This window comes from Halichoerus grypus, chromosome 4 (genome assembly GCF_964656455.1).
Source record: "Halichoerus grypus chromosome 4, mHalGry1.hap1.1, whole genome shotgun sequence".
NCBI lineage: Eukaryota > Metazoa > Chordata > Mammalia > Carnivora > Phocidae > Halichoerus > Halichoerus grypus.
The window spans coordinates 188,877,963-188,905,225 of record NC_135715.1 but is presented as its reverse complement, the minus strand read 5'-3'; the positions used below and the strand labels follow the sequence as shown (position 1 = coordinate 188,905,225).

General features: G+C 52.1%; 1 protein-coding gene across 13 annotated transcripts in view; it reads right to left on the bottom strand.

The window, feature by feature from the left end:
- The window catches only part of AGAP1 (ArfGAP with GTPase domain, ankyrin repeat and PH domain 1), a 524,718-nt gene that overhangs the window by 367,539 nt on the left and 129,916 nt on the right, over positions 1–27,263 (bottom strand). For 3 of the 13 annotated variants that reach the window (XM_078071494.1, XM_078071495.1, XM_078071489.1), the window contains exon 1: positions 11,067–12,109. The exons of 5 other annotated variants lie outside the window; for them this stretch is intronic. In XM_078071494.1, coding sequence (XP_077927620.1) covers positions 11,067–12,033 — 967 coding nt within the window. In that variant the 5' untranslated portion in view covers positions 12,034–12,109. Of the gene's footprint in view, positions 1–11,066; positions 12,111–27,263 lie in introns of those variants that run through there. 5 more of the 13 variants (XM_078071490.1, XM_078071492.1, XM_078071491.1 and 2 more) reach the window with 3 other exon arrangements.

Sequence of the window (27,263 nt, the reverse complement as noted above, 5' to 3'; positions counted from 1 at the left end):
CCCAAGTGAGCACTGTAAATACCGTAAATACTGTAAAACACTGTAAATAAAATACCGTAAAACACTTAGGTATAAGTGCTCTTCCCAAAGGGGCAGCACGGCAGACTCGAAACCTCCGTGCGTCACACTACTGCAGTGTTAACACGCACAAACCAAGTCAGACTCTCTGCAGGCCTCGACTCACGTGTGTGCAGAGAAGAGGAAACTCCCCAGTCCTCTCGTTCTGGACCTGCTCCTCTGCTGATCCTCTGCTCTCAAAACTCAACAACCCAGCAGTGCCGGGCGCGGCGTTCCGTAAGCTCTGCTCACAGCTGGCGGCACATACGACATTAGCTTAACTGCCTCAGGTTTTTAGGTTCTGTTGCATTTGACGCCCACTTAAAAAAAAAAAAAAGATTTATTTATTTTGGGGGGTGTGTGGCAGGAAGGGTCAGAGGGAGGGAGAGTCTCAAGCAGACTCCGTGCTGAGCACAGAGGCCGACACGGGCTCGATCTCATGACCCTGAGGTCACGACCTGAGCCGACACCGAGTCGGACGCTCACCGACTGAGCCACCCAGGCGCCCCTTGACGCTCACTCGTGTCATAAACTCTGAGATCCTAGTTTAAGAATGGGTAGGCGAAGCCTTCAAACTTGAACGGGCCTGTAAAAAGACGAACGCCTTCCCGAGTGGCTGTGTCTGTGTGTCCGTGTGTCTGGCTGTCCCGGGGGAAGGGGGCGGACGAGGCAGTCAACTGCAATGTGGCAGAAAGGAGCTCAGGACCACAGCACTGGATTGGAAAAAGCTCCCTTCCAGTGTGTGCTCTCCACCTGCAGGGAGAACCGTGCAACGGTTGTGCTGAGTGTGAAAGGAGCAGAAACTCTCAGGCAGGCAGCGGACCGAGCAGCTGAGAGGAGAAGGTAAGGGTAAGTGTGTGGCCACCGAGTCCCGAACCGCAGCCAAGGGCGCTGGTCACCTCACCTGGCGCCATGGCCCCGAGCCAGCCCAGCGTGCAGATGGGCAGTGTGCCCAGGGTGATGGAGAAGGAGCCTCTGGGGGCCCGCAGACTCTCTTCCCACTGGCCCATGCTTTTCCTGGCGACACCTTAAGAGGACCCTCCGCAGAAGAACCGTCAGAACAAACACTCCTGATGAGGTGAGGACAAGAAGTGCCAGCCTGCTATCAGAAGCCACACTGCGAGCATCAGAACCAGTCCGAATGCATGGCCACCTGCTGCCACATAAAGACAAGTCCTCAGGGAGGCCAGACTTGTGTCCTCAGTGCCTCTCCGAGGACGTGAAAAGGCCACCTGGGTCCCCTTGCCCCGGCCCATTGAGGCCAGTAAACAGGCATGGGGGCATCCATCATTACCCAAGACTGGTCCCCATGAACAGGCCCAAGAGCACCTCCTAAGATGCAGCTTCCAGAGCGGTCCCGGACCCTTGATGCTTCTGCACACTGGCATTCACACTCAGACCCCCGCTCCATCCCACCACCACCCGGGCTCAGGCCCGACGCTTCCCCCACAGCCACATCAAAGCCCTAACTCTTGCCCAAAGCTGCCCAGTTTCTTAAAACTTGAGCCCCGGGCCACTGACAACACAGATGTTCTCAATCTTATGCATGTATCTCTTTACCACTCCTCAGTCTTAAAGGGTGGGGGTCCCTACAAGGAAGCCCAGCCACGGAGTCCGCTCCCTATGCTCTCATCTCTTATGTTTCAACCCAAAGGGCCTCTCACTAGGGTTTCTCGTGGGCACTAGTGATAAGCGTGTTTTATATTAGAGCGAACGGTCAAGCTTGGCACTTTTATCCAAAGCAGTAGCGCCGAACGGACGGTCCCCGATGCACGAGGCTGCGAAAACGAATGCGTTCAGTAGAGACGGTGCTTGCTGTCAACGTGTGGTCCAAGGCCCTTTCGGATGCAGGCCAGCGGCGGCTCCCAGGCAGCCAGCGATCACGGGGTCAAGATACACACAACCGTTCTGTGTCCACAGACATTGTGTCTGTTACTCTCAGTACGGTGTTCAACACATTGCAGGAGACTGCACTTTATCACAAATCGGACTTTGTGTCAGATAATTCTGCCCACTGCAGCCTAATGGAAGTGTTCTGAGCACACTGAAGGTGGGCTAGGCTAAGCCGTAATGCTCAGTAAGTTAGTCTATCAACTGCATTTTCGACTTAGGATGTTCCCAACTTACAATGGCTTTATCAGCACCTTGCCCCATCATTAAGCCCAGGGACGATCTATCCATAAAAAGAGAGTCAGAACGTTGGCTTGAGAGTAAGACGGGTCCAATGACACCACCTGGGTCACTATATTAGAAAACATAAACATTATAGGATAATGTGGAATGCTCCAAATGATCTTTATTACAAAATACTTCACCGAACACACTTGATAAATACTTCATACCAGTGCTTACTACTGTGAAGGCTGCAAGTCACCGCCAAGAGAACGATCAGTCACTAACGTGGGAAGGGGGTTTCTTCCTTCAGGGACGCGGGGTCCTCTGCTCTGCAGCTGATGCTCTCCAGCTGCCGGCCCTCCAGGAGGAAGCAGGAGCAGGATAAGGGAAGGCACTGCTAGGAACAGCTTTCTGAAATCAACACATCTTGGCGTGGATCAGGAATGACATGAATTCATATGCTGCAAAGAACAGCTAATCTTCTAGTGACATGAATAAAGAAGGGGGCGAGGGGCGGGAGGAGATGATGCCAAAGACAAAAGAGGACTGCTCTCCCGGCTTATAATTTGAAGGTACAATGGTCAGTAATTTAAAAAGCAGCAGTTAAAACTGCAGATTGTGAGAAATACAGGGTGACATGCTGAAAACAAACCACAAGGTTGACTTATACTTGCCATAGCGTGGGGAGGGAATTCACCCCACCTGGGCAAATGCACATCTCACAGCACACATAAATCCAAGCATATCCACGTATTTGGTATTCTCTATCCCTGGATCTTCTGCAGAACTTCTCAGAGACAATAACTAAAGCAAGGCCAACGCCGTTGAGCTGCATGGCTTAGTGCGTGCTTTCCCACTCACCTCTGGCCTTCCTGAGAACCAGCCAGGTGGGTAGTGAACCCCTTACTTAAACGCATGAGGCAGACAGAGCTCAGGGCAGTTACGTGCCGTGTCGGGGCACGGGCGAGCCTGAGTGTTGCCGCCAAGATGAAACCTACCCCACCGACTCAACACTGCCTTCTCCACACGGCAACTTAAAATCTCCCACGGTACGTAGAACATTCCTTCCTGCCACCCATCATGGTATCACTCACACACCTGAGTCAGGTCACCAAGAGGAAGCGAGCAAGAAGGAAACGCCGTGACGTCATGCTCAGGCATCCCCCACCACCCTGGAGCCAAGGGGACAAATGGCATCCGTACCTCAGGGACCCAGTGGGCCGAAAAACACAAGCCCGGGGAGCACTAGCTGGAGAGGGGTGTGGGGGCAGCTGTTGGGGAGACAGTGGAGTAGGGGGGGAGCCGACTATTTCTGGCTGGCAGGCAGAACTCCTACCCTGACTTGATGAGCCAGCAGAACAAAGCGGGAGCCACATTGGGGGCCAGGTGGGGGCCAGGCAAGAGGACAAAGAAAATACAGACAAATCTCCCTTTGAGTTTGGGAGAAAGCCACTTTCTGAGAGAACACCAGGTACAAAATCATCAAAATCCTAGATCCTGAAGGGAACTCTTGACCTTAAAACTGGGAGGAGGCTGGGGCGCCTGGGTGGCTCAGTCGTTAAGCGTCTGCCTTCGGCTCAGGTCATGATCCCAGGGTCCCAGGATCGAGTTCCACATCGGGCTCCCTGCTCGGCGGGAAGCCTGCTTCTCCCTCTCCCACTCCCCCTGCTTGTGTTCCTGCTCTCGCTATCTCTCTCTCTGTCAAATAAATAAAATCTTTAAAAAAAAAAAAAACAAAAACTGAGAGGAGGCTTTAAGACCATCAATTCTAAGCCCCCAGACAACAAACACAGCACCCCTTCCAACATTCCCTGACTGGCCTGGGTTTGGACACCTCCAGTGATGGGAACTTTCCACATAAGAAGGCAGCCTGTTCCACAGTGTGTGGGCTTCTGAGAAGTGACTGCCTACTTTTGAGGCAAAATCCCTTTCCCTGGGAGTTTCCCTCATCGGTGCTAACTGCTGGGCCCTTCTTATGTCTGCTTCTCAAATACTGGCAGACAAGTCTCCACACTCCCGGGCTTCTCTTTCAAACTAAAAATCTCCGGTGTCTTCAATGAACTTGGCTCCCAGAATCTTCCATGAACCAGATCAAGAAAGCCGATTTGGCACCCACTCTTGAATGCAAGAGAGATCAGACTCTCACAAGGTGGGGATTCTAGTTTGGGAACTAAACGAATCAGAAGAATAGGCTCCAAGTACCTGGGAGCTATCGAAGAGCTGGCTGCATGGTGTGGAAGGAGACAGAAGCAGCCTTGCTCTGGGACTCCCACACCACAGGAACTGTGCCCGTTTCTAAGGTAGCGGGATGTAAGCTGCAGGAAAGCAAGTCACAGGTAAGCATCCCTAAGTCCAGAATCCTGTTTCACATACTTCACAGACCGACTGGTGCTGGGTTGTTTTAAAGCCCTTGCTAAGTGAGCAGGAAGGTACAAACTGGATAAATACCCGCCGTTCCCCACCCCCATCAACTGAAGAAGTGGCGTCTGAGCGATTCTGATGGGGGTAGGAACTGGAGAGAATGCGAGCTGCCCCAGCAAGGCTGGCGGCATTGTCCATGGACTCCCCTCTCTGGAGTGGGTCAGCAGGACCTCTGAAAGCAGCCCGGGCAATGACAGGCACAGAGAGAGCACAAGACTCCCTTTGACGACCACCTCAAACAAGTGGGCATCCACTCAAGTGAATGTGTGTCCCGCTGGTCCCACTCAAAGACAATCCACTGAATAAAGGGAGCAGTCCTGCGTGCTCCCGGAAACGCCTGGCTCACTGCGTCATGCAAAGTCTTGGACCTACTATCACACCAGAAATAGATTCAGCACTCCGTACAATCCCCAACAAAGGACTGTGTAGGAAAGTGACCCTCACTTTCCCTTTCACTCCTGCCAACTGAAATGCACCTCTTAAAATTATCTGCATTTGTTAGATAAGGACAAGCCAAAGGATCCCTTCACAAGCCTCCCACTGGGGCGGCCTGGTACAGAATGAGTGAGCAACAGTGTCCACTTTCCAACCCAGGAAAGCTGATTTCTCCATAAGCTCTGAGTCTTTCGATCCACTGGTGATGTTAGGATGGAAAAGCAACTATGAAAATGGAAATAACAAGAGATTACGAGAACACCAACCAAATGAATGGACAGGGACTAACATATTTAATTATAGAGGCATCTACATTAATTCTTACTTAACGGGAGAAAAGAGAACAGATGTGAATGCCTCTGTCAACTGAAAAACCTAACGAGAAACAGAATTTCGAGGGCCGTCACCCACAAACACGTAAACATCCACACCACAGCTGACTCAGATTTGAGCTGAACAAAACCCAGAGCAAAACTATGGCGGGCAGATGGTCCTTTGCTCGAAATGATACAAAGACAATAATCTCCCTTCTTTTTGCTAATCTGTTGACCTTAATCCCAATTCTGTTCATCACCTGGGGACAGAACTGTAGCTCTACATACTTTCTCTCAATCACTGTCCTTAATAAATAAAACCTTTACTTTTCTTCATTATTTTACTCACTGTGACATCATTTTAAATTAATGATTGTTTGAATCATTGCAGAGAAAAATAACAGCCTAAAGGAGATTTCCTATCAAAAACAAATTTATACTAAAAACAAAACAAAACAACTCATTGTGGAAGCTGTAATATCCTTTCTTAGGCTTGATGTTGGTGCTAATCATACAGATTTGAGGAACAGGATGACTTCTCAGATGTTAACTACAGAAATCCCAACCAACCTTCTGGTGGAGAATCTTCTCTTTTCCTGTTGTTAAACTCCTAGTGATCCTGCAAGACCCAAATCATTTTATCCCTCTGTGAGGCCCTCATTAACTCCTTCTCCTGCTCAAGGACATTTGCTCCCTTTTTTGTGTCCCCCAGTCCTCTCATTAATTCCTCCCACAAACATTTATTAAAAGTGCAAGAGCCAAGCACAGTACTCTAAACTCTGTAGTATGAAGAGGAATAACACAGGCTTCATGCCCAGGAGGGAGAAGTGGCAAGTATGTAAACGAGGTTATTATTACACACTGGGATTAGCAGTGCTCTAACGGAGGTATGTTGTGCAGAGAAATACAGTCCTGCTTCCCCTAAGTATCCCATGAAGCTGTGATTCCATAGAACTTCTCCATCCCCCAAAAGACTACTGGGCCTCCAAAGACAGGAACGATGCCTTGCTTCGCTCTAGCTCCTGCTCAGAACACACCACAGAAACTCAATAAATATCTGTCCATGCTACAGAAAAACAAGACAACTAAAAAAAGGGTTAAGTACTACCAGTGCTTTATAGTTGAGTCTTACGCTTCCAAACAAAAGGTATGTGTTAACTGTATAACCAACCAGATTTTGCTGCAATGGGCCAACTGAGTTGAACTGTTAAACCTCTTTGGCAGATGTACTTTTGAATGTTCCTTTGGCAGCGTGATATTCCGGTGCTCACAGGTGGGTATGCTGACACACGGGGCTCCACGTTGAGAAAGTTAATGCAGCAAGACACCGTCCAAGCCTCCAGCGCCTGCCTAGAGCGTCCCTGGCTGACCTTCGTGGGGGCAGCCCTGCCTGGATCAGAGTGGGCTGCTCTGTTCTCCAGGAAAGCAATTCGACCTTATAACAAAAACAATGAAGGTTCTCCTAAATTACTATCTAGAGTCATTTATAAAAAGCCATGTGATTTCCCAAATATGGAGTACATAATTAGTTTAAAACGTTTCAAATGAGAAACTCTGAATTATACTGTTTCTTTAAAACCATGTATGTCCTTTTCAGCAACAAATCAAGTTAAAAAAAAAAATGTACCAAGTTATTTCAGTAATTTTATTTCATTTAATTACCGCTTCCTCTCTTTCTCCACTGAAGATTTTTGTTTTTTTTTTTAACTATAAAACAGTCTATCTAGCTGCACAAGTGGAGTGATACAAATCAAGGAAATCAGAAATTAAAGAACAAAGCCACTCAAAAAACGTGCTGTCAAAAATCAGTTGTAAATTACTAATCTGAAGAGCTAAGCTAAGTCAGGGCTATCCATGAATCACTTTACTGCTGTCATCAATCCTCACGGACAGCAAGAGAACACCCCAAAGACACCTGCAGCCCTGCGTGAGCACTGCCTGCAGCTGGCTCCAGGGAGGGCTGGCCGGCAGCAGCGGGGGACACAGAGAGCATGCGCCAGGAAGGGACGCCCTGCAATGCAACTCATCACTTGTTATTCGATCTTTTTTTGCATTAAATTATACTTGTGTCAACAGACTCTGCCCTGGTGGGGGGTCGGGGGGTAGGGATATCAAGTCATAGGAACCTGCCCTTGATCTGACACAGGGCCGCTCTGAAACCTTCTGGGGCTCCTGATGGTTATGAACCTAAGAGAGAGAAATCGGCCATGGGTCTCTGGGAGGCAAGGGTGTAACAGTCGGAGGAAGAGAAAAAGCCTAATAGGGATTAAAAAGCACAAGAGAACCATCCCACAAAAGGAGGTGCTCCGATCCTTTCATCCTAATGCTTTAAGACAAGAAAACCATACGCACGTGATGTGTGAGCCTGTGTGTACTTCAAAAGACTAACCATCTTCCTTCCCTAGTCTAGGTACCTTGTCTAAGACCAAGCATGTAATCCTAAGAAGCTAAGTAAATGACCTAATATAATACTTACTTTGTCTTTTAAAGTTATTTTCCCAGAGCCAACTGACAACTTAATAGCTGAAAGAGTCTAATGAAAGGAAAACCTGCCCCGATGACAAGGGTCCTCTAATTTCCTTTATACTTGAAAGAACTTCGAATTTTAATACATTGTGGCCCAAGATTTAAAGAAAGCTAGAGATGCTGTTCATGATGTATACTGCATTTGTCCGTAGTTCTGAAATCCATAAAGGACTGAAGATGGAAGCTTTATTCACAAATGCTTAGCAGACTCTAAATGGCAAAACATACTTATCACACTGAATGGGACTATCTCAGGCTCCGCTGCACATTATCGGTGTCTGAATGCAGGACGCTGCCCCCACTATACAGTGTCCTGTAATACACAGCATTTTACCTTCCTAAAATCCAAATTTTCTAAGTCTTGCAGACCTCCCTGGCCCCATGGTTTGGGCAAGGCTTTGTGGACCTGCGCGCTACGGACACTTACAGGGAAACGGAGCCTGGGTTCCACTGCATCGGAATGTTACATCAGAGCATTTTACCTTAAACTCAAAACTTCATTTAAGTAGCACCTAACTCTGAGCAATTTACATCAGAGGAAGCAAACATGTAGAAAGTAGAACAGCATAATAAAGGGGCTGCACCATGACCAGAAGAGCTACTGACCTTACCAAACCTAGAGAACAGAGACACTGCTCCAGGCCTTTTAGCCAAAGGCAGGTGAGGACTGTGGCTTTTTCTGTGATTACCTCGAACTTCAGAGTCAAGTGAGATCCTGGAATTCGGGCTGTGTGTGCTGTAACCTAGCTCATTCATACTCCGTTCTTCCACACAACCCACAATGCTAGCTAGTGTTACATCTCAGACCAAAGTAATTCCACCCTGAGAAACAAACAAACCAAGCGTTACTGTAATTATTATTGTTATAATCTTACACTATCCTAGAGGGAAAAATTCCAACACGCTTTACACCTCTGCTTTCCAAATGCATCAATCCATCTGACCGGATCACCAATACCCAAACCCCAATACTTTGAACTTGTATCGATAGAGACCACGATGAAACGCGTTCATTCTAAATCGTGTGTGTGCATTTCTACTCCCCTCCCCGCCAACCATGGGTACTTGTCTGGAACCCAGGCGGCTAATCACTATTTTCAGCAAATCCAGGAGAACAAAGAGTCAAGCCTGCTATTATTGGTAGAACTGAACCCTGCGGATTTGAACCTCCACTGAACGCAAGTAAGGACAAGAGCAACTTTACACCAACCAACTTGAACAAAATAACTCACATCATTTTTTAGTACCTTAAGAGCGTGCAGGAAGGGATGGGATAATGGCTGGAGTCAATCACAGTCCCTTCTAGAACATTCCGGGTCAGGTTAGCCACGAGATGTGCAAGTTCAACTAACACAAGGCTGGCAACAGGTAACTTTGTATCACAACCTCACCGATAAAAAGAAAATTCCGATCTTTACCGCATATTCAAGTGCTTAACTTCAAATATTCTCTACCACATTCTGAGGATCATTAGAAGCATGTTACGACATGACATCACTGATCTTCAGTTTCCCTTAAAAATACTTAGGTGAGGGGGCGCCTGAGTGGCTCAGTCGTTAAGCGTCTGCCTTCGGCTCAGGTCATGATCCCAGGGTCCTGGGATCGAGTCCCACATCGGGCTCCCTGCTCGGCGGGAAGCCTGCTTCTCCCTCTCCCACTCCCCCTGCTTGTGTTCCTGCTCTCGCTATCTCTCTCTCTGTCAAATAAATAAATAAAATCTTAAAAAAAAAAAAAAAAAAAAAAATACTTAGGTGAGGGCGCCTGGGTGGCTCAGTTGGTTAAGCGACTGCCTTCGGCTCAGGTCATGATCCTGGAGTCCCGGGATCGAGTCCCGCATCGGGCTCCCTGCTCGGCAGGGAGTCTGCTTCTCCCTCTGACCCTCCTCCCTCTCATGCTCTCTCTCATTCTCTCTCTCGCAAATAAATAAAATCTTAAAAAAAAAAAAAATTGCTTTAAAAAAAAAAATACTTAGGCGAGCACGGTGATGTCTTTGCCCTGGCTGTTTGCATAGACACCCTAGGCAGTCAGCTGACCTGGGAAGTCCACTAGGGAGGAATATTCTGGGTACTCTGGGGGGGGGGGAGGGGGGTAAGTTACCAGTTGACAATCTCTAATTAAAAGCCCACACTGCAGGGCCTCAACTACCCTCATCTCTACCAGCAGCAGGGTTTGGGAATCAGAACAAGGGATGTTACTAATGATTTCTCGGTGGTGAAGTGCATGGGGACAGAATCTTTATCCATCCCCTCCACCCCCAACACGAGCAGGGTGTAACAATCCAGCCCCTCCGCTCACCCACCCCCCTTCCCTTTAGGGTGATGACCCCACATGGGGAAAGAAGGGGATCTGTGTTTTGCAACTTCTGGAGGAGTCTGACCTCCAAACACCACCAGATTACCTAGTTCTTGCAAGACAATATTGTCACATCTGCCTCCAAAACCTTCCCTGTGAGGTCCCTGTTGGAGGGCGCAAGACAACAGGGAAGTGAAGTTTCAGAACAGGCTGCGGGGTTGTGATTTTCCTTCCCGTACGGGAGAATACATCACTAGCAAACAGAATGCCCTCCCAGACTTGCTCTCCTGCTAAGATTCCAGAGGCCGTGGGGAGAGGCCTGTCTCCCTGACCACTGGGATGAAGCATCTTTAGCAGGAACGCAATAGGTGAGAGGGGCTAAATCAGGGACGCCACACCACAGCGCTCACACATGGCAGCACCTACAGGGAGGCCAGGCTTGGGAGGCGGAGGAAGCAATTAAGCAAGATGAACGCTGCTGCTCCTGGCCAGGCAGCACCACCCGTGCGCCAGCTTCAGGGCCAGGTCCCAGGCAGCCCACAGGCATCCCAGTGTGCGAGCGCACAGCGGGGCGGCGAGCGCACGGCTCTGCTGGAGAAGAAGGCGGCGCCGCTCGGCAAGGTGCTCTCTCCCCAGACAGGCTCACAGCGGCTGAGCAGATTCCGAATGGCACCACCAGACACACTGGAGGCAGGGGCAGCCACACACTTCCCGACCGCAGCGGTGTTACTGGGGAAAACCCGCAGTACGCGAGTTCACACCCGGCGTGACCACCTGCCGGCTGGTGGCTCGGGGAACGCAGGTCCCTTGATTACTCCCCAATCCCAGCGTACTCTGCCAAGCAGGCCGCTGCGGAACCAGGCCAGCTCCCACCACTGCCCTCACCTCCCTGGCCGCGCTGCCCACCTCTGCGCGGGGACCCGTCGATGCTCTCCGCGCTGGACGAGTGCGCGTCCGCGGGGGCCCGCCGCAGGCTGCTGAAGTAGCCGCGGGGCCGCGAGGCGCCGCCGCTCCGGGGAGAGGGACCGCCGCCGGGCGCGCCATCCCTGCGCGCGAAGATGCCGCTGAAGAAGCGCAGCAGCCGGTGCTCCGAAGCGGCGCCGGGGCCCGCGGCCGCCGCCCGCGCGCGCTCCAGCCGCTGCAGGTCGCTGTTGTCCAGCGTGCGGTTCTTGCTCTTGCTGCGCTCCCAGCGCTCCAGGTCCGAGAGCGCTTCGTTCTTGCTGAGCACCTCGCCCACATCCAGGGTGTTGCGCTTCTCCGAGGCGGGCTGCGCTGGCGCCGCGGGCTCCACCGCGGTCCCGGAGTCCGCCGAGGCCTCGCCACCCGGCGCCCAGGCCAGGCTCCCGGAGCTGCTGTGGCGTCTCCCGCGGCCCAGGGTCCGACTCCGCGATGCCTCGGGCCCGCTCCAGTGCCTGAAACTGAGGCTCCGCCGCAGGGGCGCGGCCCGGACCCCCTCCACGTCGGGGCTGCCGGGCGCGGGCGAGCCGGGCCCCTCCTCCACGGCCGGGGCGCTGCCGGCCAAGTCCGCGGGCTCGAGGCCGCGTGCGCAAGGCCGGAGCCGCCCGAGCTCCAGCTGCCCGGTGCTGCGGGTGCGGAAGGTGCGGAAGTCCCAGGCGCGCGGCCGGCGGCCCTCGGGGTCCTCAGCGCCGGCCGCCTCCTCCTCGGCCTCCTCCACCAGCCGCCCGGGCGCATCAGGGGAGCGCGCGGGCCGCGGCCTCAGAGCCGGGCGTGGGTCGGGGCCCGGCGCGGCCAGCTGGTCCTTCCTGACCATGGTTACGGAGATGCGGTAGACCGTCTTCCTGGGGGGCGTCCCGCGCGGCATCGCGTCCGCGGGCGGAGACGCGGGCTCGCTGCTGCCGTCCAGCAGGTACATGTCGCCCGGGGCCACGGCCGCCGCCGCCGCGCCGTCCGCCGGGGCCCCGCTGCATCCAGCGCGCCGCGGGCCGGGACGCGCGGTCGCGGGGCGAGACGGGAGAACGAGCACGCCCGGAGTGGGCCCACGCCCCCCGGTGGCCGGGAAGGCTGAGCTCAGGCTGCGGGGACGACACCCCTGGTGCCCGCCGGCCCGTGCGCCGCGCGGCCCGAATGCGGGGGTCCGGGCCCGGGGCGCCGAGCCATGGGCCGGCGGGGCGGGTGGGCGGAGCGGCGGGCGAGCCGGCGGTCAGGCGCGGGGACGGTCTCGCCGGCAGGTGCGGCCGCAGCGCGCGGGGCCCGGGGCGGGCGGAGGCGCCCGCGGCTTCATTGTCTACGGCGCGGGGCCGGCTCGCATCTTCAGGCCTTTTCTGCACAGTTCGGCAGCTCCGCAGCCTCCGCCACTCCCTGAGCTGGGACTCGCGGGCAGCCGCGCCGGCAGCGGCCGAGGGGCGGGCGGGCGGCGGTTTAAAATGGAAATGCGCGCCGGGGCGGGGCGGGAGGGGGCCGACGTGCAGCGACCGCAGGCCGCGCGCCCAGCCCGGCGGCCGAGTCCCGGGAGCGCGGCGGAGGCGGCGGGAGCGCGGCCCGGTGGGCAGGCAGAAGTGCCGGGCTGGATCGCCGCCGCGCGGACCGGAGCCTCCGGGGGGGCCGGCCTGGCAGCTCGCCTGAACCCTACTCCTACACTACCCCTACACTCCGGGGCCTGGCCTGCAAAACCAAATATGGGCCATCTCTCACCTGTTTATTTGGAGCTCTGAAGAGGATGCAACTCAAACAATGACTTCTTTAGAAAGCAAGGTATCTCAGGTACTTGTTACCCCCTCACAAGTGTACTTGTTACTACACTTGGGAGGAAAAAGTGCACACCAAGATGGAGACAGCAAGGGAGAGGCGAGGGTGGTAGCTTCCCTGTGATGTGCTGCTCACACCACTGCCCTTCGGCAAAGGTACCATGCAGTTTCACTCCTAAAATACCATTTGGGGAGTATTTTCCCTAGGTGTAGGAAAAGGCCCCTGACAGTAACAGGCAGGAGAACACAGCGGTTCAGAGCAGGAGGAAAGAAGACTTGCCTGTCCAAGCCTTCCATTTCCATCTTAGATTTTACACCTGGAAGGTAGGGATGGAGAAAATCGGACCCAAACTCTGAGCAGAGAACTGAAATAGCTAAGACACCATGTGCCAAGCATTCTGTGTAAGTGCTAAATATTGCATGCTGAGTTTCTCTTCCATCAAATTTCCCCCACCTGCTGCCTCTCTTGGATGTCTAGATCCTGGTTCTTGATATGACCTGATGCAGCACAATATTCTCACGTAGTTGATCTATTTTTTATGATCAATCTATTAGTTCTTGATGATGTACTGAACATAGGGGTTTCCGTTTGCTGGCTTACAAGTTTCCATAGGAAAATGTCATAAAGTGTCCACTGATCAAGCTGGATGCTTACACAGGCTTCTCTAGGCCTGGAACTGCCAAAGATGCGTGAGAAGCTGTTCTGAGGGAAGGTGCTGACAGCAAAGCATCATTCTGGGATTCCATGACTGTTTCCAAGTCCTGCTTTCCCCTCCTTTCACCAAATATCATGTTCACGGCACAGAAGGGGATACAAAGATGAATGGCGTGGTCTCTTATGAAGGAGGTTGTGGCTTAGGAAATCTGGATTTTACTTTGGAGGGAAATTAAATATTCAGGTTTAATGAGATAGATCAGAAAGCTTGCTAGGTGATTCCATTTCTTTTTAAGAAGATACTTTAGAGCAGAGGATTTTTAGAGCAGGGAAAACATTCTATATGGCACCATAATGGTGGACATGTGTCATTATACGTTTGCCCAAACACAAAGAATGCACAACACCAAGAGTGAACCCTAAGGGGAACTATGGACGCTGGGTGATAACAATATGCCCGCATCAGCTCATCGATCACAACAAAGGTACCACTCCGGAGGGAATGTGGGTAGTGGAAGAGGCCACGCGTGTGTAGGGGCAGGAGGCAGAGCAGAACCCTCCACACCTTCTGCTCAATATTGCTGTTCACCTACAACTGCTCTAAAAAATAAAGTCCATTTAAAAAAAAAAAGTTTAAAACGCATTTGACGACCCCCAGTGGCTGCGCCTGGACGTGACTGCCTCAATCACAGGGCCATCGAAGCTCTGTCCACCTACTCCTGGCACTCAAGGGTTCCAGAGCAGTGTCTCTAACATGTCCTCAAGTGGAAAGTTAGGGAACCCCAGGACAGATCAGTCTTACCTTCAGTTTGGATAAAAAGCCCTCTTGGATAAGACCCAAGAACCAGCAACTTCCAGAGTGGGAGACGGACAGTCATCAGCTATCAGAATGAGGTTCCTAGAGCCCATCAGTTTATGTGGATGCCAAGGGCTCAGAGAGGGTGGGTGCTTTCCCCAAGGCTACACAGCTCAGTGCTGAGAGCTGAGCCTGGGGTCACATTACCTGTGCCCATCCCCATGCCACAGTGGCGTTTTTTGTCTTCGTAAGCATCAGCATTTGCTTTGATGACCGTGAAGAGAGAGACGTGTGTGAATACTATTGAGCCTGGCACTAATCAAATGTTAATGATAACAACATCTAGCAAGTTTCCATTTACTCATTCACTTTTCTATTTGTTCATTTATTCTTCAAATATATTTTGGACACCTACTGCACAGGACTCGGTGAGAAGGCAGAGTCTCTGTCCTCAAAGAACTCACAAAGTTGTGAAACAATGGTGTTTTCAAGGCCATGAGATTTTACATAAAGACCAGGAGGGAGGTTGAGAGGATGGGAGACAGAGCAGCGCCCTGTCGTCTGTCTGTCTGTCTGTCTGTCTACAGGGTGAGCCCCAGTAGCACTGGGTGGGATCTACGGTTTCATCGCTGCAGCTGTGTGGACAGAAAAGTCAAGCTGGCTTTAAGTGCAGACAATGGAACTCGGCCACGAGGAGTGGCAGGGACCTCTCTGCTTCGGGCCATGGTGGGATCAGAACCCAGGGTTCGTAGCTTAGCCTGGGATCCACTCTCACTTTTTAAGACCAAGGCAACCTTCAAATATTGAGATGACTTTTACTATGAAATTAGTTAGCCCACAATTAAGACATAGATCTTGCTTGTTATATGAGCCAAAGGTAAAAAGTAACATTGCATTCCTTCAGGGCTCCAATCTTGAACTGCAGGCCTGTTCCCACTCCCGCCGGTTGGGTTGTCTAGAATCCAGCCCAGGGTTTGCACTTGGCTGTGGGAGGATGCAGTCTGCAGAGTAGAAGATTCCATTTGATCCACCTTAGATGACTCCGAATCTCAGCCTGTGTTGAATGAGGGAACCTCTTCCAGCCACAGCAGAGAGGTTCACTACCCCTCAGTGCTTTCCCCTCCCAGGAACGCATTTCTTTTCCACACCAATCACAATGATTCCACGCCAGGCCTGACAGTCTAGGCTGAAAGACAGGGAGAGTCACCTCTCCCCACTGCCCTGGATACATGGGCTCTTCCAATGCAAAGAATCAGAGGCTTAGACAGATCTTGTCCCTCCAAAATCTAAATCCCCTTTATGCAGCTAGACCTGCCTTTTAAAAATAGAAGCAATCATACTATATATGTTCAGGTGGCACTATGCTTTTTCTGCTGCTTTTGAAACTGACTCCTCTACACAATCATTTCTTAAATTTTTCTGTGCCTTCAAATATATCACCATTTTGGCTTATTAAAAAAAAAAAAGCCTGTGGTTGATCTCACTGCTCCATCAAAACCAAGTAGCAGGGAGGCAGGCAAAGGCTCAACACTGCAGGGGCTCCAGCGCCCGACAGGGAAGGACTGCAAAGGGATCCAGGAATGGGGGCCAGCCCTACCTATGCCCCCCCATTCCATTGCCTCCTGCAGCTGGCTTTCCTCACCCATTCTGGGTTTAGGGGATCATCTGGCCACCCTCCCAAGACTTCCCTGTCCTGGGCCATTCCTAGCCATCTATAAATTAAACATCCTCCATGAGAATATTATTTCTCCAGTGTTACTAGAACTGATAAGCCTTATTTAAAGGACATCTCTGATAGTCAGCAGAGCCATCTGCTACGCAAGCTGACTTTTCAAGTAACAGAACTTGCCGGCCAGTGATCACATTTACAGTATCTTAGCAGAACCGCGTGTGTGGGCCACTGCAGCGGACCAACCACTGACCCTGCCCAGGCTCTGCACGCCCACCCCAGGGGCAACAAAGCACCTCCCCCAGTTCATGGGGCACTTTAAAGACTATTTTCTGGCAGCAGGTTGACTGAAAGATACAGAAAGAAGCAAGAAGAAAGGCATTTGTGCTAAACCAACACTTTCCTGTTGTACCTTTCTTTTGGCATGAGACTCCAGTCCGATCACCACGGGAGGAATGCTTTCTGATCTAAGACCTACTACAATGCTCAGCTTCTGCAGACCGACGACTCTGCGATCAGCCCTGCCTGGGCTGAACTCATTAGGGGCCCCATTTCCCTCATTTTATAAGCTGAAAGTTAAAAGAGGAGCCAGGAAAGAGAGAAGGACTTGACGAGTCACAGAGGGACCAGTGCACTGGGTCCCTAAGGCCAGGGCATTTCTGACCCAGCAGGAAGAAGGAGGTCCTCTGAGCACCTGAGGTCGGTTCTACCTACATTTTTCCTCAAGGACCAACAGTAATGCCACCACTGCCAACAGAACCTTTCACGGTCCCCCGTGTATGAGCACACGGACATCCTACGGCAGCACCTGGGCTCCATCCTCTTCAATTTTAACAGGATGCCCCACAGTGTCCTCTCAATGGGCAACATCAGCGGGCCCCAGACAGAAGGAGCCAGAAGAAGAGGTCAGCAACTACTTATCAAAACCAAATTTGGTGAGACTTTACATGAAGGAAAGGGTTTTTTCAGTCCATGTCCCATCTGAAGGCATCTGTCGATCAGAGAATCAGGCAGTTTTGCACAAGGAGGCCAAGAGCCGGGCACCTCTGTGGGAAGTGGCGGGGGGTTGGGGGGTGGAGGCGGCGTGAGAGAACGCGCCCCCACTCCTGGCCCACGGTGCCCCAAGTCCAGCTCAGTGTCCCGCAAACAAAGGGCTTCTCTGGGCAGCCCTCGCCGATTCTGGATGACAGCGGAGCAGGACAAGATGTGGACGCTTGCGAGCACACCTGCGTGGGGCTGCAGCACGAATGCCTGCCGAGCACGATGTGAGGCACATCAGAAGCGGGGGCCCTGGCAGCTGGCGGCCTCCAAGAGGACACCAAGACGCCCACCTGCTCGTCCATTTTCTGCTCTCCAGCAGGTAGACAGCAGTGCGGCGCACCCTGACTCTACCCAGAGCGCTCTGCTCAGGGATGGGGGAGCTGGGAGGTGAGGGGCCTGACAAGTGTCCTAAATAACCACCATCCAGCAGAAAGTGTTACATGGGAGAGGAAGGAGGCAGGTAAGAAGGCAGAAAATGATTATTTCTAGCTGAAAGATTTTTTTTAAAGGCTCCAAGAAGGAGGTGGTCTCTGGCATTCGTCCCGGCAGGGTGGCCAAGCTCAGCACCACGGACACTCTGGGCTGGGTCCTCCTTTGCTGAGGGTCCGTCCGCCCTGCATATTAGAGGATGTTGAGCAGCATCCCTGGCCTTTCCCTACTGGTGACAGAATACCCCACCAAAAATGTGTGCAAATATTGCCACATGTCTCCTGGGGAGCAAAATGTCACGGGCAGAGAACCAGGCAAGGCAGGCTCACATGAAAAAAGGAGTGGCTCCTACGTCCTTGCAACTTCTCATTTTATTATTTTATTGATGCAACCATCCTCTCCTGCCTCTGCATATAATATTAAAAAGCTCTATATGGTGCCTCTATAAAAAAAGAAGCGATTATTTCCAGTAATCCTTCCCAAAATTGGGAGAAGAACAATAGTTCCAGATGAGGCCACTACCAGTCCTCATTCTGTGAAAGACAAGTCATCAGTTACAATTAGTTTAAATAAGTAAGTATCATGGACATGATTAAAATGCTGGAAAGGTGGGGGGGGGGGCGCCTGGGTGGCTTAGTCGTTAAGCGTCTGCCTTCGGCTCAGGTCATGGTCCCAGGGTCCTGGGATCGAGCCCCGCATTGGGCTCCCTGCTCCACGGGAAGCCTGCTTCTCCCTCTCCCACTCCCCCTGCTTGTGTTCCCTCTCTTGCTGTGTCTCTGTCAAATAAATAAATAAAATCTTTAAAATAAATAAAAATAAAATAAAATGCCGGAAAGGGAAAAAAAAAAACTCAGTTTTGCCAATGTTAAGTATTTAAAATCCAAAACAATGCTGTGTTGGTTTTCATCATCAAATATCCTAAGCATGGTGGTTGAAGACTTTGGGCCGTGAGGCCGGTGCAGGGGAGACAGGCCAGCACTGATCGGGTCTCCACAGAGCACCTGAGCACTTGTGATCTCAGGTGAGCTCACTGGCTGGCCCTCCGGGGAGCGCCCACCAGGAGCCCCTGCCGGGACGTGTGTGCAGGGCTGGAGCTGCCTTAAGACACTGTCCCCTCCCTTGTTCCCTCTGCACTAGGTCAGCCTGGTGTTCCACACAGACTGCATCTTCGGAGAATGGGAACTCGGTTATATTACCACAACCAGGCCTCGAAGAAACCTTAATCCAACCCATTTTTCAGATAACGATGTCTACTCCATGGGGAACAGGGGAGAGATTCCTCCACACACTCTGGTACCGTGAGCCAACAGGGAGCATGTAAAACCAAGCTGAAAACTCATGTCCACTTATATAGGCCAAGGAGAAAAAATCTTGATTTTTAAAAACATGCCAATAAGAGTCCCTTGTGAATAGCTTCTCACTCCCAACCAAAGGAAAAGGTCAGACATTTCTTGGTGGTCTTTCTTGCTAAATGCCAGGCAAAGATGACTTCAAGTAAAATGAAAACCAGATGTATTAAGTGTCACTTTGTAGAAACAAATGCAAGCACCACACTTTGTGGTCTGTGGGACAACACAGCCTCGGCCACCGATGGTCACTCTTGAGGTGCTGGGCGCTGGCCGAGGCCAGAGCTCCCCTGGAGATGCTCCACTTTCCTCTGCAGCCTTCAGTGCTCTGGGGAGACGCAGCTGAGGAATCAGAAGGATTTAATCAAGGGTAACACACAACTGTGCACCTGTCCCTTGGACAGCTGCAAAGAAGCTCTGGAATTTGTGTGGAGAAAAACCAAGACATTCCGGCCGATTACCTAATCTTCCCAGTCTTGGAGGGCACACAGGACCAGGCCTGTCTGGGAGCGTTTTCCTCTGCAGGAAAATCTCTCCTTCCCCGGAAGAGATTCTTCTAATGACAACATCTGCACGAGCATCCAAATCTTACAACCAAATAGTTCCAGATGAGGTTACAACCTTACAACCAAAACACAGAGAACCATCTGATACGGACTCCGCCCAGAATAGCCTCCTAGAGTAGAAACAAATACCAGGAGCCGTCACAGAACAGCCACCTCAGCACGTCTGACAATTTCCGGATGTTTACCAAGTTTGTCTTTAGATGCACGGACACCCCCCTCCAAAGATTTGTGAAGCCCAGGACTTCTACAAAAATAAAAAATCCCGGCCACAAATAATAATGCCCTGAGAATTTCTGTCCATACCATTAGAAAGCTCAAGAAAAAGCCTATTTTGGCAGAGTTTCACTCTTGCATCCCATTTGGGATCTGGCTGCTGAGATATCTGGAAATCTTTCCTCTGTGCCCAGGGGACCTGAAGCTTTGATAATCTCTCTCTCTCTAAAGGTGGAAAACAACATGACTAAGATGCCTGTTCAAAGCCCAGACACACTCCCCCCAGTCAGCGGTGGGAGCCACGTGACCACCCTCCTGCCTTTATTAGCCAACGTGTCACCAGCTCCGCAGTCCCCAGGCGGAGGATAAACACACCACAGGCGGCTGGTAACCGCAGCCGCCCCTTTGCTAGTTACAATTTGCATAAGAGCTCCTGAGAAAGATGAGAAGTGGGTCACGGGGACCGGTTCTGACACAATAAGATGAAATAAAACGTCCGTGTCTTCTCACCTGCTTGCCACGCACGGCTCATCAGCAACCTGCCTGCAGGGAGCAGGGGTGAGCGGCCCTGCGGCCAGAAGACACCGGGGTGGGGGCCAGAGAGCCAGGGCAGCTCCCGAGCCGCCTCCCCGCGCCAGGATGCACGTTGTGCTAGGCGCCCCGCCTTGAAAACATCACCACCTGCTCCAGAATCTTCCACAAGGGAACGGGGAGGGATGAGAAATAACACTGCCCACGGTCAAACAATGTGTAGGGCCCCAGCATCATCTCTGTTCCTAGGAGCGTTGCTGAAGACGGCGATGCGGCCGGGTAGGTAGCAACACAAAACTCATCAAATCCGGAAAAGGAGGTTCGTGGCCCCTGATCACCCAGCTACAGACACGAGGGTCAGTGGATCAAAGGCAGCCCCAAGACTCCAAACTACAAAGTCCTAGAGCCATCTAAGACACGGCCAAATGGCTTGGCAGTGCGTGGATGCACAGAATGGGGATGTACGTGCCACGCCCCGGGGCCCCTTTCTTCCTGTCACTGCCTCACAGACACCCCGAAGGAGGTGCCTAGGGGTGCAGCATCCATGTGGAGAGCCAGGCCACACTGTCTCCTGCATGCAGGTGGTCTTTCCCTTCACTAGTTCCTGGGGCCTCCTCCCAAGGTCACGCCCTTGAATTACCCCGGACCGTGACACCCCACCATCTTAGCCTCTAACTGTCCCCTCCTAGGCCGCAACCCTCCACAACAGCTGTCCTCTTTCTAGAACGTCCACTCCTGCTGTCAGGAGGCTCGCTTAACACATCCCGTCCTTTCCAATCTGCAGGCCCTTCTCTCTCCAGCAAAGGCCAAGGCACACCCCGTGTCTACGCCGCCTACTGCTCTGCTGGCCCCTGATGCTTCTGAGACCCCCACCTGGGCCTGCCCCAAAGGTGGCTCCATCCAAACTCCAGCCCACTGGACCGGTGTTCAAGTGTGGGAGCACTGAGTCTACATGCCGAGGCCCCACTGCAGATGCTCACACAGCTGGGGGCTGGGGCTGGCACCCCACAGGCCCTCCCTGCAGCGCTGGTCCCCCACACTCCCATCCCAACCCTCCAAGCCTGCAGCCTGCCCTGAAGACATGGGGGCACCACCCCCCAGAGCTGCTGCACTCTGGGCCTCCCGGCCATACTCGCCTCTCCCACTCAGAGCTGGCAAATGGACCCTGGACCATCAATCACAATCATCTGCTGTCCTTCAGCCAGCATGGAAAATACTCAATTATCTCCCACTTAATAAAAAACAGAAACAAAAGCCTCTCCTCCCTGTGTGCCCTCTGCCGCCTCCTGAAGAGTGCACTCTCCTTCCTCCCTTTATATTCCATCCTCTTCATCCTTCACTGGATTCCCAGAGCTAGCGGCCAGCCAGCCTCTCTGCCATGATGGAAGCTGTAGGCCACAATTCGGCTCAGAGACTCCCTGTCACCCACAGAACAGAATGCCCACTCCTTAACTGGCGCACCAGGCCCCGGACGGCCCCTAGCCACCCATGCGGTGCAGAGGAGCTAAGGAGCTGCGCTCTGAGGCCAGAATGATGCGAACCCTGTGTGACTTGGGGAAAGTGACCTTGAGTCTCAGCCAGTTTCACCTGGCAGCAAGGCGGTGATGAGAGGGTAGACGTGACAATCAAATGTGATGATGTATAGGAAGCATGTGTCCCAGTGCTTAGGACAATGTGTGCCGCCTACTGCCTCCCACAATCCTTCGCTCCAACACAGCCAACTCCTGTCCAGTCCTGACGGCACCATACCCTGGTGCCTCCTGCTGGGGCTGGCAGGATCAGTAAAGTCCTACTCATGGTTGGGGCCTGGGCCACCCCTTCTCAGTATCCGTCCCCCTGCTCTGACCTGGCATCTGCCCTTTATATAACCAGCTCCCCCAGAAGACCAGGATCCTTGACAGAGGACCAGCATCTTTACCCCTCAACCCCAGGCCTTATCATCAGTGTTCTGCTTAATAAATGCTGCCTGGTGGCGAACTTTACCAACCCAGGCAGCTGATTCAGGATTAATTCTCCTCGCTCGTGTTGCAAGTAACAGCAGAGGTCAGCTGACGCCCCTGTTTACACTGCTACGCCACACAGCAGCACCCACCGCCCCAGAGGTTTATCTCCGAAGTCTCCAGCGGTTAGGGAAAGGCTTGGAGAGGAGGGTGATTCACTTCTCCCCCTGGCCACAAAAATCCTCCACTGCAGCTGATCTTGGGGGGCCGCCTCTGCGAGAGAGTGCCCCCTCCTTCGGTGGACTTGAAGCCACGTTTGGGGGTGGGGAGTTTGCCGAGTGTGACTGCCTAGGGAAGCAGTGGTTGGTCAGAAGGGAGGGGTCTGGAGCCTCGAGGAAGCCCTCCAAGGAGGGCTCTGTCCCTGCCCACCCCTCTAGCCTGGGATGAGCGGACTATGCAGAAGCTGCAGCCATCCCAGGACGGGGGTGGTCAGCGGGCTGGCCAAGATTCAGCTGGCAAGGGCTACCTGCAGGGCACTGGGCCTTTACCAACCCAGAAGGAAATGCATGCCATTGATCCAGGTGCTGAGATACTCATTAAGAACCAGAACACTTGAGGGGCGCCTGGGCGGCTCAGTCAGTTAAGCGGTTAAGTCTGCCTTCGGCCCAGGTCATGATCCCGGGGTCCTGGGATCGAGCCCACATCGGGCTCCTGGCTCCGCGAGGAGTCTGCCTGTCCCTCTCCCTCTGTCCCTCCCCCTTCATGTGAGCTCCCTCTCTCTCTCTCACATAAATAAATAAAAACCTTTAAAAGAAAAAAAAAGAACCAGAACACTTGAAATAACCTAAAACTATTTAAAAGAAGGACAATAATGGGCCTAACCCAGAGTTAATGCAAAGATCTAATGGCCTGGCCCTTGGCAGCTCAAACTTTTAGAAGTTCTCAAAACCCTGGCTTTCATGCTTCACATGGCAGGTTCAGGGAAGCTATGAGGAGCCGCGGTGCGACCCTGCGCAGGGCATGCACTCTGGGAAGCCACCTGCAAGGACGACTGCATTTGTGTGCGCAAATGCCACCCCACGGTACCGACTCCTGGAGAATTTCCAGACAAGCGATAGCTGGTACTGGACGTTTCTGGGCAGGAGAAAGTGGCACTGGGCAACAGGATGTTGGCACAAAAGGACTTTTTCTCCAGAAGTATGCTCCAGGAAATCAGGAGTTCGTATGCAAGGAAATGTAACACCTGAGATGACCATTTACCCAAGCAAGCTATCGAGACTCCCCACCGCCGCACACCACTGCTCTAGAACGTTCCAGCATTCACAGGATGCCACTGAATGCCAAGGCAAGGGGCTAAACCTGGGGCCTGCCTCCGGCTGTTCACACATCCTGCACCACGCGGGTCGCCTGGGCCCGCACTTGGCCAGCCTGGCCAGAGGCAGCCTCACTCCTGGGAAACCACGTACAGCAGTGGCCACGCTTCGCAAGCGGGCACGCAGCACACCTTCAAGCTCACCTACTGGCTTACGGGCGAGATAGAAAAGAAGTATTTTACACTGACTGAGGATTCGCAGGCCCCGAAAAAGCCAAGCTGTGTGGGGCTACCGCATACTGTGTAGGGTTGGCCTGGGCTTAAAAGGCACCAGGCCATCAGCAGCCCCACCATGAACCCAGACCTTCTAGCACTTCTGCCTAGACTCCCCAGGAGCCTACTCACCCTGACCCTCCCTCTGCAGCCCAGGCCCCCCCTCAATGGGCCTCAAGCCCCAGCCAGACCAACCCTCAGCTCCCCTTTCCAACCCTGGCCTAGGCCAGGCTCAGCTGGAGGCACTTCAGAGATACTAATTCGGTTAATTCAGTTTATTCCTCCCATGCTCCTATGAGATAGGTATTATCCTTATACCTCTTTTATAGATATAGGAAGTTTTCGTCACAGACCGGTAGAAAAGGGCCCTGGATCTCAGGGTAAGGGGTGGAGCTAGATGGGAGCCCAGCACTGCCCAGAGACTCTCAGAAAAGCACCAACTCCACCAGCTCCCCCCCCCCCCAGGCTGCAGCACCCACAGGGGGCCTGCCTCTAAGGAGAGCCCAGCCAGGTCTCCGGATATGCAGAGGGAGGCCACAAAGGCAGAGGGCCACGTATAAAACTGTCAAAGAGCTTTGCTGGGAAAGTGGAGCAAGTCCTTCCCTCCTTCCGCTCAGCTTGAGAGGTGGGGGTGGAGAGGGAGGGAGAGAAGAGGGGAAGGGAAAGGAGAGCAAAGTGTAAAACGCTTTGGGAACAGGCAGGCAGAAATGGTGGTTAAAATACACACACACACACACACACACACACACACACACACACACACGCGCCCCTCGCCCTACTTATGAGGGACAGGGCACTGAAAGATCAAGGCACACCGGGGTAAAACAGGCTCCTTTTTTATTTGGATCTCAAGGACAGGTACCAGTCCTGAGGTTATTATTATCCCCAAATCCTACCATCTGCTGTCCTTCCAGAGTTCCTGGAAAGATGAGTTAGACCCTCAGCTAACCCCTCAACCCCCACCCCCAGCTTTAAGCTGGCTTCTGCTCCCCCTGCCGAGACTCCAGGGCAGCCCTGGCTGGCAGGAACACCAGCGTGGCCCAAAATCGCTACACCCACTGCCCATCCATCTGCTGGGCCCATCTCTGCCTGCAAGCCTTCTCCGGGCTCCCCACCCAGTGCCCCCAGTGCCCCCAGTGCCCTCTCACCCCTCCCCTTCCTGCCCTTGACCCTGACCCTGGAAGATTGCAGGGAAGTCTGCCAATTGTCTACCTCTCTTCCCTAAAGAGGAAATACTCACTTATAAATAAGCCATAAATTCTTACCATCAGACACATTCTGGATATAATTAGATCAGTCCAAAGGCCTGGGCGCTTGGAAAACTGAGCATTTCTCAGAAGACATGCAGACCTTCCGAGGTTTGTCAACTCAGTACCTCCACATGTAGCCTCAGCAGCATTATTTCTAAAGCAAAACCTTGTCCTTTCTAGTACCAAAAGACGTTCTGCTAATAGACAAGGTGTGCACAAACAAGCAAGAATGGTTTACAAAAGGGGGTAGAAGTGTAAAGGAAAAGTTTCCATAAATATTTCATTGGCCACCAAGGTTTTAATGACCTTGACTATCAAGACAAACATTTCAAAGTTCATAGTCTGCTCTGGCTCCGTAACAAAGTCTCACAGACTGGAGGGGTTTAAGCAACAGGAATTTATTTTCTCAAAGTTCTAGGGGATAGAAGTCTGGAATCAAGGTGTCAGCAGAGCTGATTTCTTCTGAGGCCTCTCTCTCTGGCTTGTAGATGGTGTCTCCCCCCTGTGTCTTCACATGGTGGTGCCTCCATGCCTGTGTCCTAATGTCCTCTTATAAGGACACCAGTCACACTAGATTAGGGTCTGTCCTAGTGACTTCATTTAAACTTAATGACTTCTTTAAAGACCCTGTCTCCAAAAAGTCATATTCTGACATACTGCGGGGGAGGGGATTAGGGCTCCGGCATATGAATTCTGAGAGAACACCATTCACCTCATGACAGCACCATCGTGATTAGCAAATAGCAATTCTTAAAGTAAGGGGAGCATTTGGTCAGTCACATGTGGATTTACAAAAGGCATTTTTTTCCAGTAAAATCTCAAAGCAACCCCATCATCAACAGGCCTTGCAAGTGCAGCTCAGCTCCCGGGCTCCCCAGCGCCCCAACCGGAAGAACAGTTACCAGTCGGTGAGAAGCTCAGGACTGGGAGACCAGCTCTCCCTCAAGGATGATGATGACAAAGTACGGCCCCCTCCGACTGAAAGAAGCAGGGACCCCTCGGCTTGTCTCCCTACCACCCTCTCGCAGAAACCAGGAATTAACCGCACACGTGTGAGCTGGGATTAGTTTGGGTTTCTCCCTTTCACTGGAATACTTTACCGGATTCACCTAAAACCAGGTGTGTCTTGCTCGACTATTAAACCATCATCCATATGTGTGGCCAGCATGTCAACTAAAGCGCCCTAGCACAAAGCTGAACCCAATGCTCCTGTTTCCTTTGTGCCCTTATGTTAAACCGCATTATTAACATATATAAATCAAGATTTCAGGCTTGAAACAGTTGGTTTTTGGTGTTTTTTTTTTTTAATGTAGCTCTAGAAACGAGGATATGATAACTGCCCCACAAAGAAAGCGTATCTTCTTCAGGCCTGAATATCCGTTTCCATGGTAGTAATAAGACACCAAGATAAATGAAAGCAATATTCCCTCCTGCGTGGTATCCTCATTAACAATCATCATCAGGAGCACCCCCCGAGGCCAGTGGGAACAGGGACTGCTGGGGTCATGCTGGGGTCTTAAAGAACGACTCCTACACCCTGGCAGGGAAGGAAAAGACATGCCAGGCACCCGCCTTCCTGGGACGGGATGCTTTCTTCACTTGCCCAGCTAAGTTTGTGCAGCCCTGCGGGCCACTTAGTGGAAGTATCTAAGCACCAACCACCTAGCCTCACTCTGCATGGGCCCCACCTTCTTCCTTAAATCTCCAGATCAAAGACCAGGATCTTTTCCCAACAGAGTGTCACTGTCCCCCCCTCCAGCCCTGGCCCCTCCACAGCAGGCAGGGCTGAGCCTCACTGGGGTAGAAAAAAAGGAGCTTGGAAATCTCCACTGAACAAACTCAAGGATGAATAAACCATACTTTTTGAGATGTATCACATACTCACAAACATATGTATATCCACATGTGTATACACACACACACACACACACACACACACACGATACTGTAGATTACTTCCCCACAAAGTAAGGAATCCTGCTCCAAGGAGACCAGGAAAGCAACCCAAGAACCACCTGCTCTGTGATTCTCAAATGTAGCTGCTCCGCTGGGGGCCAGACTCATAACACACACACACACACCCCACCCCCGCCTGAGAAACATTTTAGTTGTTACTAGTTGATCAGATAAAAGCACTCAGGACTGTTCCATTATCTCCATCAGCTTTCACTTTAGAAACTGGGGGTGGGGAGTATAATAGTGGTGAAATAAAGGGATAAGGACAAATATAACAGAGAAGTGAGGCCATCAAGGCTGGGAGGAGATACAATGCCAAGACTCCTGAAGAGATCCCTGGGCATCGTTAGGATTACCATTCCTAGAAACAAATTCAGGACACGTCACTTTCCGGTTTTATATCCGTCGTGGCCTCCACCTA